Source organism: Callospermophilus lateralis, chromosome 3 (assembly GCF_048772815.1).
Source record: "Callospermophilus lateralis isolate mCalLat2 chromosome 3, mCalLat2.hap1, whole genome shotgun sequence".
Lineage (NCBI taxonomy): Eukaryota > Metazoa > Chordata > Mammalia > Rodentia > Sciuridae > Callospermophilus > Callospermophilus lateralis.
The window spans coordinates 114070287-114083636 of NC_135307.1; the positions used below are offsets into that span (position 1 = coordinate 114070287).

Below are 13350 nucleotides of genomic sequence, written 5' to 3' on the forward strand. Positions count from 1 at the left end.
AAAAGAAGAACAAATCAATACCAAAATCAATAGAAGACAGGAAATAATTAAAGTCAGAGACGAAATCATAGAAATTGAAATTAAAGAAATAATACAAAAGATCCGCAATGCAAAAAGTTAGTTTTTTGAAAGCATAAACATACCTTTAGCCAAACTAACCAAAAGAAAGAGGGAGAAACTCACATTATTAAATATTACCACAGATACTACTAAATGGAAGCTAACCTGCAATAATGGGGTTTGAAGGAAGAATAGAAGTTCAGTGGATTAGACAAAAGGGAATGAAGGGAAAGGAGGGATATAGGAAAAAGAAAGACAGTGGAATGAATCTAATGTAACTTTCCTAAGTACATGTATCAGTATGGCACAGTGACTCCCACCATCATGTACATCCACAAAAAAATTAAATTTGAAAAAAACTTAAAAAATAATTGTGGGTAATGGCAGAGAGATCATTAGAGAGAAGGGAACAGGGGGTGGTGAAAGAGAAGGGGAAGGAGAGGTATTGGGGTTCTAATTAGAATTCGATATATTCCCTGCTTGTATAATTATATCAAAATGGATTCTACTTTCATAAATAACTAAAAATAACCAATAAAATAAAATATAAAAATATGATGGTCATGTGTTCTAGGCTAGATTTAAGGAATTGAAGTGTAGATTTGTCAACAGATTGAGAGAAAATTTTATATTCCTACAACTGAAAAATCTATATGACGTTGAACATGAAGAATATGAAATGAGAGGATTTATAATGAATGGGAATAGTGGAAATTTATGGTCAGAGTGAGTTGGTTTTGGGGGAGTTTTTTGTTTGTTTTTTTGTATTGTTTTGTTTTGTTTCAATTCTGGGGATTGAATTTAGGGGGCATTGAGCTATAATCCCAAACCCATTTTTTATTTTTCATTTTGAGACAGGGTCTAAGTTGCCCAGGATGACCTCAAACTTGGGATCCTCCTTTCTCAGCCCCTTGAGTTTCCTAGGGGGGAAATATATATTTAAAATTACATATATATATATATATATATATATATATATATATATATATATATATATTTTTTTTTTTTTTTTTTTTTTTTTTTTTTTTTGGCTTGGAGAGCGATGGTTTTTGGAGATTGAGGGATTGAACTCAGGGGCATTCAATTGCTGAATCACATCCCCAGCCCTGTTTTAGAGATAGGGTCTCACTGAGTTACTTAGCTCCTCGCCTTGCTGAGGCTGGCTTTGAACTCATGATCCTCCTGTCTCAGCCTCTGAGCTCCTGGGATTACAGGCGTGCACCACTGCACCCAGCCTGGGTTTTTGACGTTGAAAATTTTAAAGGTAGAATATAGCTAAACAATAACATTAAGAACAACATAGTGGGGGCTGGGGATGTGGCTCAAGCCACATACCGGGTTCGATCCTCAGCACCACATACAAACAAAGATGTTGTGTCCGCCAAAAACTAAAGGATAAATATTTAAAAATTCTCTCTCTCTCTCTCTCTCAAAGAACAACATGGTGGCCTTGGAAGTAGGTTATTGGAACAATAAAAGTAAAGATCACTATAGGAGAGATCAACTGAAACACCCTTTATTGTAGACTGAAGTTACTGATGGTATAACTGGGTGTAGAAACAGGACCCCAAATATTTAACAAATAATCATCTCTATCTTCTGTTGTCTACCATGTATCCTTTGCTCTTGTTCAGGGATGCTCGCTATTCAGGTTTTACCAGTGTTGACAGCTACAGTAAGTGCAAAAGTGTCTTTTTTATTAAATGGCTCTTCTATCTGAAAAAAACTATCTCTAATAGGTGGATTTCATACTACTAATGTTTCTTTCTTACATTTGAACTTTTAGCTTTTGGCCAAAACTTATGTGACTCTCTAAAATGATTTAAAATTACAAAGTGTTCATTTTTATGGTCTCAAAAATAAGCAATCAAGAGAAAGATGAAATATCTATTAGTGAAAGTCCTTGTGCCTTATTGCCAAATTTTTCAGAATTTTTATTGGGAATTCTACAAAGTCAGAGGCTTTTACTCAAGAAGCACAGAGGAAGAATTTGAGAAAGTTTGAAAAAGTGATGTATAGGTTCAGTAGAAAGGAAGTAAGAAAGTATAGGGGAACTCAAGCTTGGAAGGGCGTCTGATTGGTACCTTCTTGACCAGGGGCACAGAGAAGAAGAGATATCTCCCTGGCAAAAAAAAAAAAAAAAAAAAAAGAAAGAAAGAAAAGAAAAGAAAAACCACCAATGTCATCATATTCTTCACCTTCTTCCAAGTCCCACACTTTGTCTTTTCCCTCTCCCTTAGAAGAAGAAATAGAAAGCTCACATAGAATGTTTGAGCAAGAATGACAAAGGGAGGAAAAGAAATGAAATTATCTTTATTATTTAAGTAGCAAAGAATCCTTAGGAAAGGGATCTACAATTTCTGGCAAAAGATTTATTTTCAATAAATATAAGTTCAAAGTGCAATGGCAACACTATTACACACTCTTGGTCTGACCCCTTTGTAATGACCTAAGAACTAGTAATTCAAGACATTTATATATGAAGGTGGAAAAATAAAACTTTAGGGATAGATACTAAATAATTGATACAGACTTTAATGCAAGATCAGTTATTTATAATTTGTGGTTCTTTTGTAGACTTTTGTTCAGTTTAATTGTGGTTATCTGAGTCCTATAAAATCTCTTACATATAAAAGTTTGAAGCTTGAATTTATCTCAGCCAGGGACTTTTAACCAAAATATCTATGTTGGTTTTTAAATATTAAGTCATTTTACTTGACCTCCCAATAGCATTTAATATAGGTGACTGTTCATTGTTGAGACTCTTTTCTTCATCTTTCTTGATACCATATTCAACTGATTTTCCTTTTTTCTTTGTGGCTACTCATTTTTTAAATTTTTTTTTAGTTGTTGATGGACCTTTATTTAATTGATTTACTTATTTATATGTGGTGCTGAGAATCTAACCCAGTACCTCACACATGCTCAGCAAGTGCTCTACCACTGAGCTACCACCCCACCCCGGCTACTCATTTTTTAAAGGTTTATTTTACAGACTCCTTTTCTATCAAGTCTTTAAATTATTTGATGCTGTTTTTTAATTTATGAGATTTAGATGTAACACTTTTGCTATAATAGATGAAGATTCAGCTCAGCTCTTTTTCCTCCCCAAACTATATATCTATTGTTCATTTACTTGTAACTTTCATAATATATAATTAAATCTCTATTTTTTGTTCCATATAAGTCCACTACTCTTCTTTTACTTCTCCTCTCTCTTTGTACATTACAACTTCTATTGCTATTATTTTTCTAATTTCACTCGTGCTTTCCTCTTTAACCTGTTGTCTTTTTAACAGTATGGAGTTTAATTTCCAAATATTTCTGCTATTTGTGAATTTTCCATATTTCTGCAATTGCTGTTTCCTAGTTTTATTCCACTGTGGTCAGGGAAGATATTTTTATTAGTTTAATCCTTTTAAAATTTACTGGGACTTATTTTGTGACTTGACATATGGTCTGTCCTGGAGAAAATTTCATGTACTAAGAAGATTGTACATTATCTTGTTGGATAGAGTGGTATGTCTGTTAGATTTACTTAGTTCCTGGTGTTCTTCAAGTCCTCTGTTTATGTTGATCTTCTGTCCATTATTGAAAGTAGAGTAGTAAAGTCTTTAACTTTTGTTACAGAAATATTTCTCCCTTCATTTCTCTCTGGTTTTGTTTCATATAATTTAATGATCAGGTATGTATGTTTGTAGTTGCTATACCTTCCTTATGGATTGACCCTTTTTTCAATATAAAATTGGTTTTTAGAAAAATTTTTATATACAATCTATTTTGTATGATGTCAGTGGCCACCACAGCTCTCTTTTAGCTGCTATTTGCATGAAATATTTACTTCCATCCTTTCAATTTTAACATATTTATTTATTTAATCTTGTAGACAACATATACTTAGATCTTTTTAAAAACTGTACTCTGCTAATCTCTGATTTTTAATTATAAAAATTTAATCTTATCAATTCTTAATAGTCAAGGACTTATTTATATCATTTTCCTATTTGTTTTCTGTTGTTTTTTGTCTGTTCCTCAATTCCTGTATAACTTTCTTCATTTATATTTAATTTTTTGTGTACTGTTTTTATTCCCTTCTCATTTATCTTATTGTATTTTTGCAAAATTTTTTCTTACTTGTTACCATGGAGATTACAGTTAGCCTCTTAATGTGTAACAATCTAATTTCAATTAATACCAATTTAGTTGAAGTCATATATAAAAACTTTGCTTCTGGATATATCCTCCCCTTTATGTTGTTATCTTTATAATTACATCTTTAAGTGTATGTATATTAACATGCATTTAAAATTTTTATATGCATTTGCCTTTTAAATCATATAGAAAAAAGAGGAATTATCAACCAAAGATACAGTAATACTGGCCTTAATATTTATATTAATTATATTTCCTGATTTTTAAAAAATTTCTTCATATGACTTTCATTTACTATCAAGTGTCCTTTAAATTTAGCCTGAAGGACTCCTTTAACATTTCTTATAGAACAGGTCTCCAGATATGAACTTGCTCAGCTTTTGTTTATCAGAAAGTATCTTTATTTCTTTCTTATTTTCAAAGTTCAGTTTTGTCAGATATAAAACTCTAGGTTAACTTTTTTTTTTTCATTCAGCACTTTAAATATATCTTCCTACTGCCTATAGCCTTCATGATCTCTAATGAGAAATCATTTAATACTTATTGAGGATCCCTTGGGTATGATAAGTCACCTCTCTCACTGCTTCAAGATTTTCTCTTCATCTTATATTTCAACAGTTTTATTATAGTGTGTCTCGGTGTGGATCTCTTTTCCTAGTTGGGACTCATTGAGCCTCTTGAATGTGTTGGTATATGTCTTTCACCAAATTTGGGAAGTTTTCTAGCCAGTATTTCCTCTTCAAATATTCTTTCTGCCCTTTTCTTTCACTTCTGACCTTCCTCAACTTCCCTTATGTTTGTGTTGGTATGTTGAGTTATCCCACAGTTGTTTAGATCTCTGTTTACTTATAGTTGTTTTTTTGTCCTCCCAGCTTCTCAATTTCAATTGTTCTACCTTTAGGTTAACTGATTCTTTTCTTTGTCTTTTTTACCTGCTCAAATCTGCTGTTGAATCTCTCTAGAAAGCTTTTTATTTCAATAAGCACCTACAAGTCTGTAGCCTTCACTTCCTGTTGTGCAGGGCCAGGGTCTTCTCGGACCTTTTTTGGGCATGTGTCCAGCCCTAGTCATGCAAGTTGCCTTCTAGATATCCTGAGATACTTAGGGACAAAACCCTAATCCTCCCCAATATCTCCTTTCAGTCTGCCTATTGCTTGCTCCAACTTTTATCCCTTGCTCCATGTGGCAGCGGCTAATTCATTTTTACCTTTAAACACTTCTGAAAAAAATGCTACCCAGAAGCCACCTCAACCCTAAGGAAGCCTCAATGCAAGTAAAACAAAGGCAAGCCCTTCAGCTATCCTTCAGGGAACCACCAGAAATGTGAAAACATTCTGTATTGCTTTCTCTGTTAACCATATGCCTGCACCAGGAATGTAGGATGTCATCTTCATGGACACCACCAAGCAGGAAAGGCAATATGGTAGCAAGGTATGTTAAAATGCCCCAGAACTGTCTTATTGAAATTGAGCAGGGTTTTTTTTCCTTCATTAAGTATTTCCCCTGATTATTATAATTTCTATACTTCAGAATTCTGAAAAAAACAAAGTTGATTTGGAAATTTTTGCTAGGATATTTGTTGTTATTGTGGAGGGATGGAGTTTGGAGTTCCCTACTATACTATATCTGCACCCTTTTTAGGATTCTAATATTTCTATATTCCTTGAGCTATACTTTTACATTTCAAGATTAATTTCACTTCTATCTATCCTATAATCATAAAACTTTGTCAATTGGTAGCATTTAAAAAATGAAAAGTCATTAATAGAGTTTAAGTTTCTGTGCTGTATCTATTTTTTACTGCAGAGTTAAGCAGTATACTATGATTATATCTCCTTTTCTACTTCCTAAATCATTTAGGGAAAAAAGTGTAAAGTTCAAATGACCTCTATATTATACTTCAAAAGTTGTCCCAACACTTGTCCTTTTTTAGTTTGCTTTATATTTGAGCTGTGGCTTTCTTACAAAGATTGCTTTATTCTGGAGTTTCTGATTATCTTTTTTCAAAAAATTGAAAAATAAATTTACTACCTGTACTCTCCTAGTTTCTTTTTTATTTGTTCTTTTTAGATATACATGACAGTAGAGTGTACTTTGACATATTATACATACATGTACAAATATACATATGATTTATTCTAATTAGGTTCCCATTCTTGCAGTTGTATATGATGTGGAATCTTACTGGTCATGTAGTCATATATGAACATAGAAAAGTTATGTCTGATTCATTCTTCTGTCTTTCCTATTCCCATCCCCACTCCCTTTCCTTCATTCCTCTTCATCCAATCCAATGAACTTCTTTCTCCAGGCACCTTATTGTGTTTTAGCATCCACTATCAGAGAGAACATTCAGTTTTGGGTTTTCTTATTTGGCTGTTGAATAGAATCTACTCTTCTTGAAGTCTGTTGTTTCCTTTTGGGTCATTTTTTATAGTTTATTATTTTATAACATATTATTAGAAACTGTTGACATTTTTTCTGGTATTATATTTTTTTTTTCTCATGTTCTCGAATACCTCTGTTCTTTCGCAGAACAGAAATGGTAGAGTTCCTCAGATTTTGGGCCCTTCCTGGGCTTTCTTACTATTCTCTGATTTTCCCCAAAGTTATACACTCCTTTGACTTTAAATAACATTTATATGCTGAAAATACCATAACATATATTTTTTCCTTTATATTTTACCTTTATATTATGTACATACAAAAAGTTCTTGACAAATTAATGTTCTAAAAATGTTCTCTCGTTTTGTCTTCCTAAAGATTTAAAATTTGGCCTTTCCAAAGTCTTTATTACACCTGGAATTTATTTTTATTTTTGAGATTAAGGTCTGATTCCCTACCACCACCACCATGGGAATAGCCAGTTACCCTAATGGCATTTATCAAGTATTCTTCTCTTTTTCCACTGCTCTGTAATGCCACTCTGAGTGTTTTCTTGTCAGTGAGAGAGGTAGTTGGGAGTGGTCTTTTACAGATCTTCAATTAATGCCCCTGTGCCTCCCATCCTCTATCATATTTACTCTTCTTCCTTTTCCACAGTTCATTCAAGCATTTTGACTGCTGTCTTTGTTTTTATCTCCATTGCATATTCAAGGACATCAGTTTTTCCCCCCTTTTCATCATTTACTAGTCTTTATGTCCCAGCTCTCATAAATTTGCTGAAATCTCCTGCTACCTCCCCTGATGTGCTTCTTGTGAGTTTAAATCTTTTCAATTACTTCTCCATTCTTTAATAGGTTTTTAAACACATTTGTTGTGTCAATCTGCTCTTTTATAGAAGTGCAAAGTAAAGAGTTTTAAATGTTAGAGGTTATAGTAATACATTTTCTGTAAGTCTTTAAAAATTTAATTAAAATTTATCTTTTGAAGATGATGCGAGCCTTACTCTTTTTGAGGATGGAAGACTACTCTAGAGAGCCACAAAGTCTCTTCCTTAGTGTTTCAATTTGTTTTTTAATACTGCATGAAATTTTCCATTTTAAATAATCATTTGTAGTCTTTAGTATTTTGTAATGCCAAAGAAGTGGCTAATTCTTGTGTTACAGTGTCTGTGACCTTTGGCCTATGGGTGTGTAACTAAATGCCTGGCAACAAATGTCCATGAAAACATTATAGACACATTAAGGGAAGAAATTCTTTAAAACTTTGCTATATCCCATTAATGATTTCACTGTTCACTATACTTTGGACAGCTCTACAGTGAAATGACAGATGGCAGGTTTCTTTTGCCTGGCAGAAATTGGAAAATACTGGTGTAATGTTTTCTTTGCTTACATTGGATGTGTGCAGTGAAACTGGTTTATTTTTGGTCATTTCCTGTCTATGAACACTGGTATTTTAGCCAACACTACTATAATAAAATATAATGCATAAAATGAATTTCCACACCTATGAATGTTGTAATAGAAATTCATAAAATAAGTTATTATAGGAATCAGCACCACTTATTCACTAGGAAAAGAATCTTCCGAAAGATTTTAAGTATTTCTTTTCTAGCCTGTTATAAAAAGCCTAAAGGTTAAAAAAAATATTAAACCTCTGAAATGCTGTCTTTTTTTCCATCTAGACATTTAGTTGTATGTTTTACATTTAGCCTGCCTTTCGGGAACTCATTACTTTATTGCTTTAAGTTAAGCATCCTGTCTTTTCTTAGGGTCATCCACTAATTGAGAAGGAATACAGTATTTTTCTAATTCTTTCTTATATATAGATCAAGTCAAATAGATGAACATTTGGACTTGAAATTAACCACTAAAAATCTTGAAGATTATTCCTATTTGATGTCTCACTGTCCGCTATATTTTACATATGAAGAAACTGAAACTCAGTGAAATTGAAAAGCCTAACCCTCAAATCATCTAAAATTTGAATGAAGGGCTGATTTTCTTGCCAGTGCCATTTCTACTACACTGTGTCATTTTTTTTCTGTTGTACTCTTATAAGGACTAGTTGACACTATTGTACTTGTATTCTTACAGTGCAGTAGTGTCAACTAGCTTCTCTCTGCTCTATCAACCTTTGATCAACTTATCTATCTGAAGTGGATCCTTGAAGGTCCATTTCATCTTATTTCCTTCGTCTTTGTATTCCCAGCACCAGTATTTAGATCCATGCATGGTGCTTTGAAGTTGCTTAAAAACATGCATTGTAAGGTCTTATTACATTTTTTAAAACATTTTCTGTTCCTGAACCCTACAAGATAAAATCAGACTTTTCAACTTTATCTCCAGCTACTACTCGCCTGTATGTTTCAGCATTCTAGTCCCGTGTTTCAGTGTTCCAGCCATACTTAAATTGTGCTTACATGAATATGTTACATATAATCAGACTTCTATGTCTTTCTTCATTATGCCCCTCTCCTCCTACTTCTTATGAAATTCTACTGTTCATCACTCAAGAATCAGTTTAAATGCTACTTCCTTTTGAAACCTGATTTCTCCCCTCTAGAAGAATTAGTCATTTCTTACTGTATTTCTATAGCATATGGTTTAAATATTCATTATATGACAATAAGCACATTATATTACACATAATATATATATATATATATATATATATATATATATATATATATATATATATATATATATATTCTCTTCCTTTTCATCCCCCATCCAGAATGGGAGCTCCTTGAGAGCAAATATATCTTGATTTATTTTTAAATCTCCAGGGCCTAGCACAATATCTGACACATAATAAGCTCTCCACAAAAAACCTATTGATTTAATGAAATGTTGAGGTCATTTCAATTGAGAAATTATGTCTCCTGTGCTTATTGGGTTGATTTCAGGGTAGGATTAGGGAATTTATATTTCTGGAACCACAGCCCAATAAAAGTGAGCAGTAAATTTAATATATCCAAAAATTTGCACATGATCTCTATACTGATTGCCCTTATCAATAGACATAATTTAGTGGCCTATGCCAGAATTCTTAGCACAATGTTTTGTATATAGTGAACATCTTCAGATGTTCAATAAATTAATGAGTGAATGAATTAATATATACGTATCTATGACTAAAAAGGTATCTACTGTACATACAAGGAAAACTGGATGGACAACCTCCAACATAAAAACATTGTTTAAAAACTTACTAAGTTTTATTTGTTTGTTTGTTTAGTTTTGTTTCTATGCTGAGGATTGAACCCAGCATGCTAGACATCTCGTGTGATAGACACATAGTGTGCTCTACTTCTGAGCTATATCCCCAACCGTCTAAGTCTTTTCTAGGGAAATCAGGACATATCTCCCAAGAGGAGCAAATTTATTAATATTGGCCAGGGTTTGAGGCTAAAGTCAAAGACTTAACACAGAAAATAACTGAAATGGGTTAACAGATGCTACATGTCCTATTGAAAAGGATGAGTTAGTCTGTAGCCCAGCAAATTTATATTTGTTTTTGCCAAATATCCATGTGAGATCTATATAAGTTGGAGAAAATTTTCTTCTGATTTTATTACCATATTACTGTTCTGATGATTGTAGACAATTTTTATTTCACTTCTTTCTCAGCAGTTTCTTTGGTCATTGTTTACACAAAATAACTAATCCTTTTCTAATGATAGACTTTTTATTTTGGAGTCTCTTTTTAAAAAATTTTACTCACACAAACAAAGAAAATAAAGACATTTTCAAATATATAAGACATCACTTCCCAAAGGATTTATTCATATTTTTTATATAATTCTAGTGACCCATTAAAACTAAACTTCTTTTGCTGGTTAAGCTTCTTTTGCTGTGGTCATAAGGCATCCCTATGCCAATTAGTTTTTTTCTCCCCTTCACCTTCTTTCTTCATTATATGTCTTTGCCAAACCTGAGACAACCTTCTTGCTAATAATACCCTTTTTCTGTGCCTATAACACTGATTTTACCCCATTTGTGAAACCATAGCTATGGTAGGAACATCTTTCTTAAAATTCAATATATTCTTATAAAATTTTTCTCACTTTATTAATTCATTATAGAAATATGTATCAAGAAAGTATGTGCTAGGAGCTGTGGTTGGCTCCACCATAGCAAATGTGGCAAAATTCAAGCCTTCAAGTATCACAATGTTTAGTAAGAGAAATAGACAAGTCAACAGATAATTGCAATGCAGTGCAGTAAGTGCTACAGTAAGAGTATGCACTCTTCATCAAGTCGTCTTTATTTTAGTGGCAGTGAAATGCTCAAACTGCCATCCTTTGTCCTATTCCAGTGATGCTTATACACTCTACCTAGCTCCATGTATTACCCAAAGTACAATAAATGGAACTGATCCTTATCTTATTTTTGTGCTATCAGCCTTTACCTTTCTAAGACTATCATCTGAGACTGTTCATATACTACTGCTCATTGAATGTTTGGATATTATCTCTCTTCAGCCTTAAGTCTGGTAGAAATTAAGCCTTTTCATATTTTCTTGGTTGCATATTCACTTAGAATATACTGACATTACTACTTTGGTTGTTACTGAATAAACAAACATGTAAAAGGTTAAGTAGTACAGTCAAAATAAGTATGATAAATCAATAGAGTAATAATGGTTTGTCAGTATTATTTCCCAACATGAGCATTATAAAAATGTTGAGGATCTTTAATAATACATTAATATACTATAAATTATGTAAAGCCCTTTACTAAACTTCAGAGCCACCAAAGTTAAAAATATTTATATATGGTCTTTAGCCTCGATGAATTCATTCTGTAAGAAAAGGCAAAATTGTAAACATATATACAGTGTGAGAATTGACATATTGGAAGAGTGTGCAAACGTGCACAGCAGCACAAAGGAAAACAACACACAGGCTAGTAAATAATGCCTGAAAGAAAAAATGACAGAATGAAAACACATACAACAAAAGCCAAGCAGTAAGCTGGGTGCAGTGGCACATGCATGTAATCCCAGTGGCTGGGGAGGCTGAGGTAGGAGGATTGAGAGTTCAAAGCCAGTCTTAGCAAAAGCAAGGTGCTAAGCAACTCAGTGATACCCTGTCTTTAAATAAAATACAAAATAGGGCTGGGGATGTGGCTCAGTGGTTGAGTGCCCCTGAGTTCAATCCCTGGTATCTACCACCCCACAAAAAAAGCCAAGCAGTGAGGTTGAGTAAATACTTACATCTCTCTCTTTTTTTTTTAATCGCTTTTATTTTTTAAATGCATGACAGCAGAATGCATCATAATTCTTATTACACATATAGGACACTAGTTTTTCATATCTCTGTATATAAAGTATGTTCACACCAATTCATGTCTTCATACATGTACTTTGGATAATGATGTCCATCACATTCCATCATCGTTTACATCTCTATTCACAAAATTTTGAGTTGGATCAAGGTATTTTACTTATTCCTTAGCTATTATCATTTAGGTAGCCTTTTATAGATAATGTAGCTTCTAATTTGGAAATACTAACAATTACCATGTTCAGTAAAGTATATGAAGAGATTTTGTGAATATATAATATTAATAATGGATTGCTTTCATTATTTTTTATTTCAAACTGGGGAGGAAATCTTCAAGAACTTTAACAATTATATTTTGTATACACTTATGGAATTTCAAAACACATGAGGAATTCAAAAATACAAAGTCAAAGATACTACTTAATCTAGCATATAAGAAGTAAACTAATAGCTATTATGTTTTCCAACATGTTTATGTATTATGTAATTTTTACTATAAAAATATTATTTTGTAAAAGACATTTTTTCTACCCTGATAGTTTCATAGATTAGAAAAACCTGTTTGTATTGACATGAAAAAAAGATTCATGACATATTAAAGATATATTAAATGCACCAGGTGTGGTGGTACAGGCCTGTAATCCCAGCTGTGTAGGAGGCTGAGGCAGGAGAATCATCAAGTTCAAGGCCAACCTGGGCAATTTAGTAAGGTCTTTTCTCAGAATTAAAAAAAAAATCTGGTGATATAGCTGATTGGTAGAGTACTCTGAGTTCAATCCTCACAATCACGTGTATACATACACAAAAATATAATAAATGATTCTTTCATTAATATAACTAATTTGGGTTTGTTCACAATATTTCTATTTTAATTAAAATATATGATTAGAATAATATAAATCTTCCACATAGTCTATTGAAAATTAATTACAGAATTGAAAAAAGTGAATATAGTATCAAAGGAGCTTTTCCAATGTGGCTTTGAATTCTTTTATTTGGTTTGCATGATAAGACTTTCACTTAAAATTATGCTTTGGTTTTTCCAGGTCTCTAGACTCAGGACTCAACAATGCTTTATTAGGTTTATCTGTCACAGACACATACCTTGTTGAAGTGGATGGGGATACACTTTCCCTGTATGGTTCAGGAGCACTAGAATCTCTGGATCGAAATTGGAGTGTCCAAACAGCAGGAATGGTCACGACAGTCTCCTTCACATTCATAGAGTTTGACGAAATTGTCCAAGTGCTCCCCAAATTGAAGATGAAGTTTCCTAATTCTCTGGTAAACATTTCCCTTTGGTAATATCTTTGAATTATTCTTAATCATGACTTGTATGTTCAAGCCAAACTTTTATTTATGCAGGAAGGGAGACTAAGCTTTTGTATTGATTTTCTGGTGCTAGGATTTAAATTAGTAGTCATAAATGATCTTGTATTAGAGATTTCATCTCTGAAAATGAG

At 32.7% G+C, this 13350-nt stretch overlaps 1 protein-coding gene across 2 annotated transcripts in view; it reads left to right on the top strand.

Annotated features, from left to right (window-relative positions):
* Nucleotides 1-13350, top strand: part of Lrrc49 (leucine rich repeat containing 49) — a 180098-nt gene that overhangs the window by 129553 nt on the left and 37195 nt on the right. For both annotated transcript variants that reach the window (XM_076848673.2, XM_076848674.1), the window contains one exon: nt 12934-13171. In XM_076848673.2, the coding sequence (XP_076704788.1) occupies nt 12934-13171 (238 nt within the window). The remainder of the gene's footprint in view (nt 1-12933; nt 13172-13350) is intronic.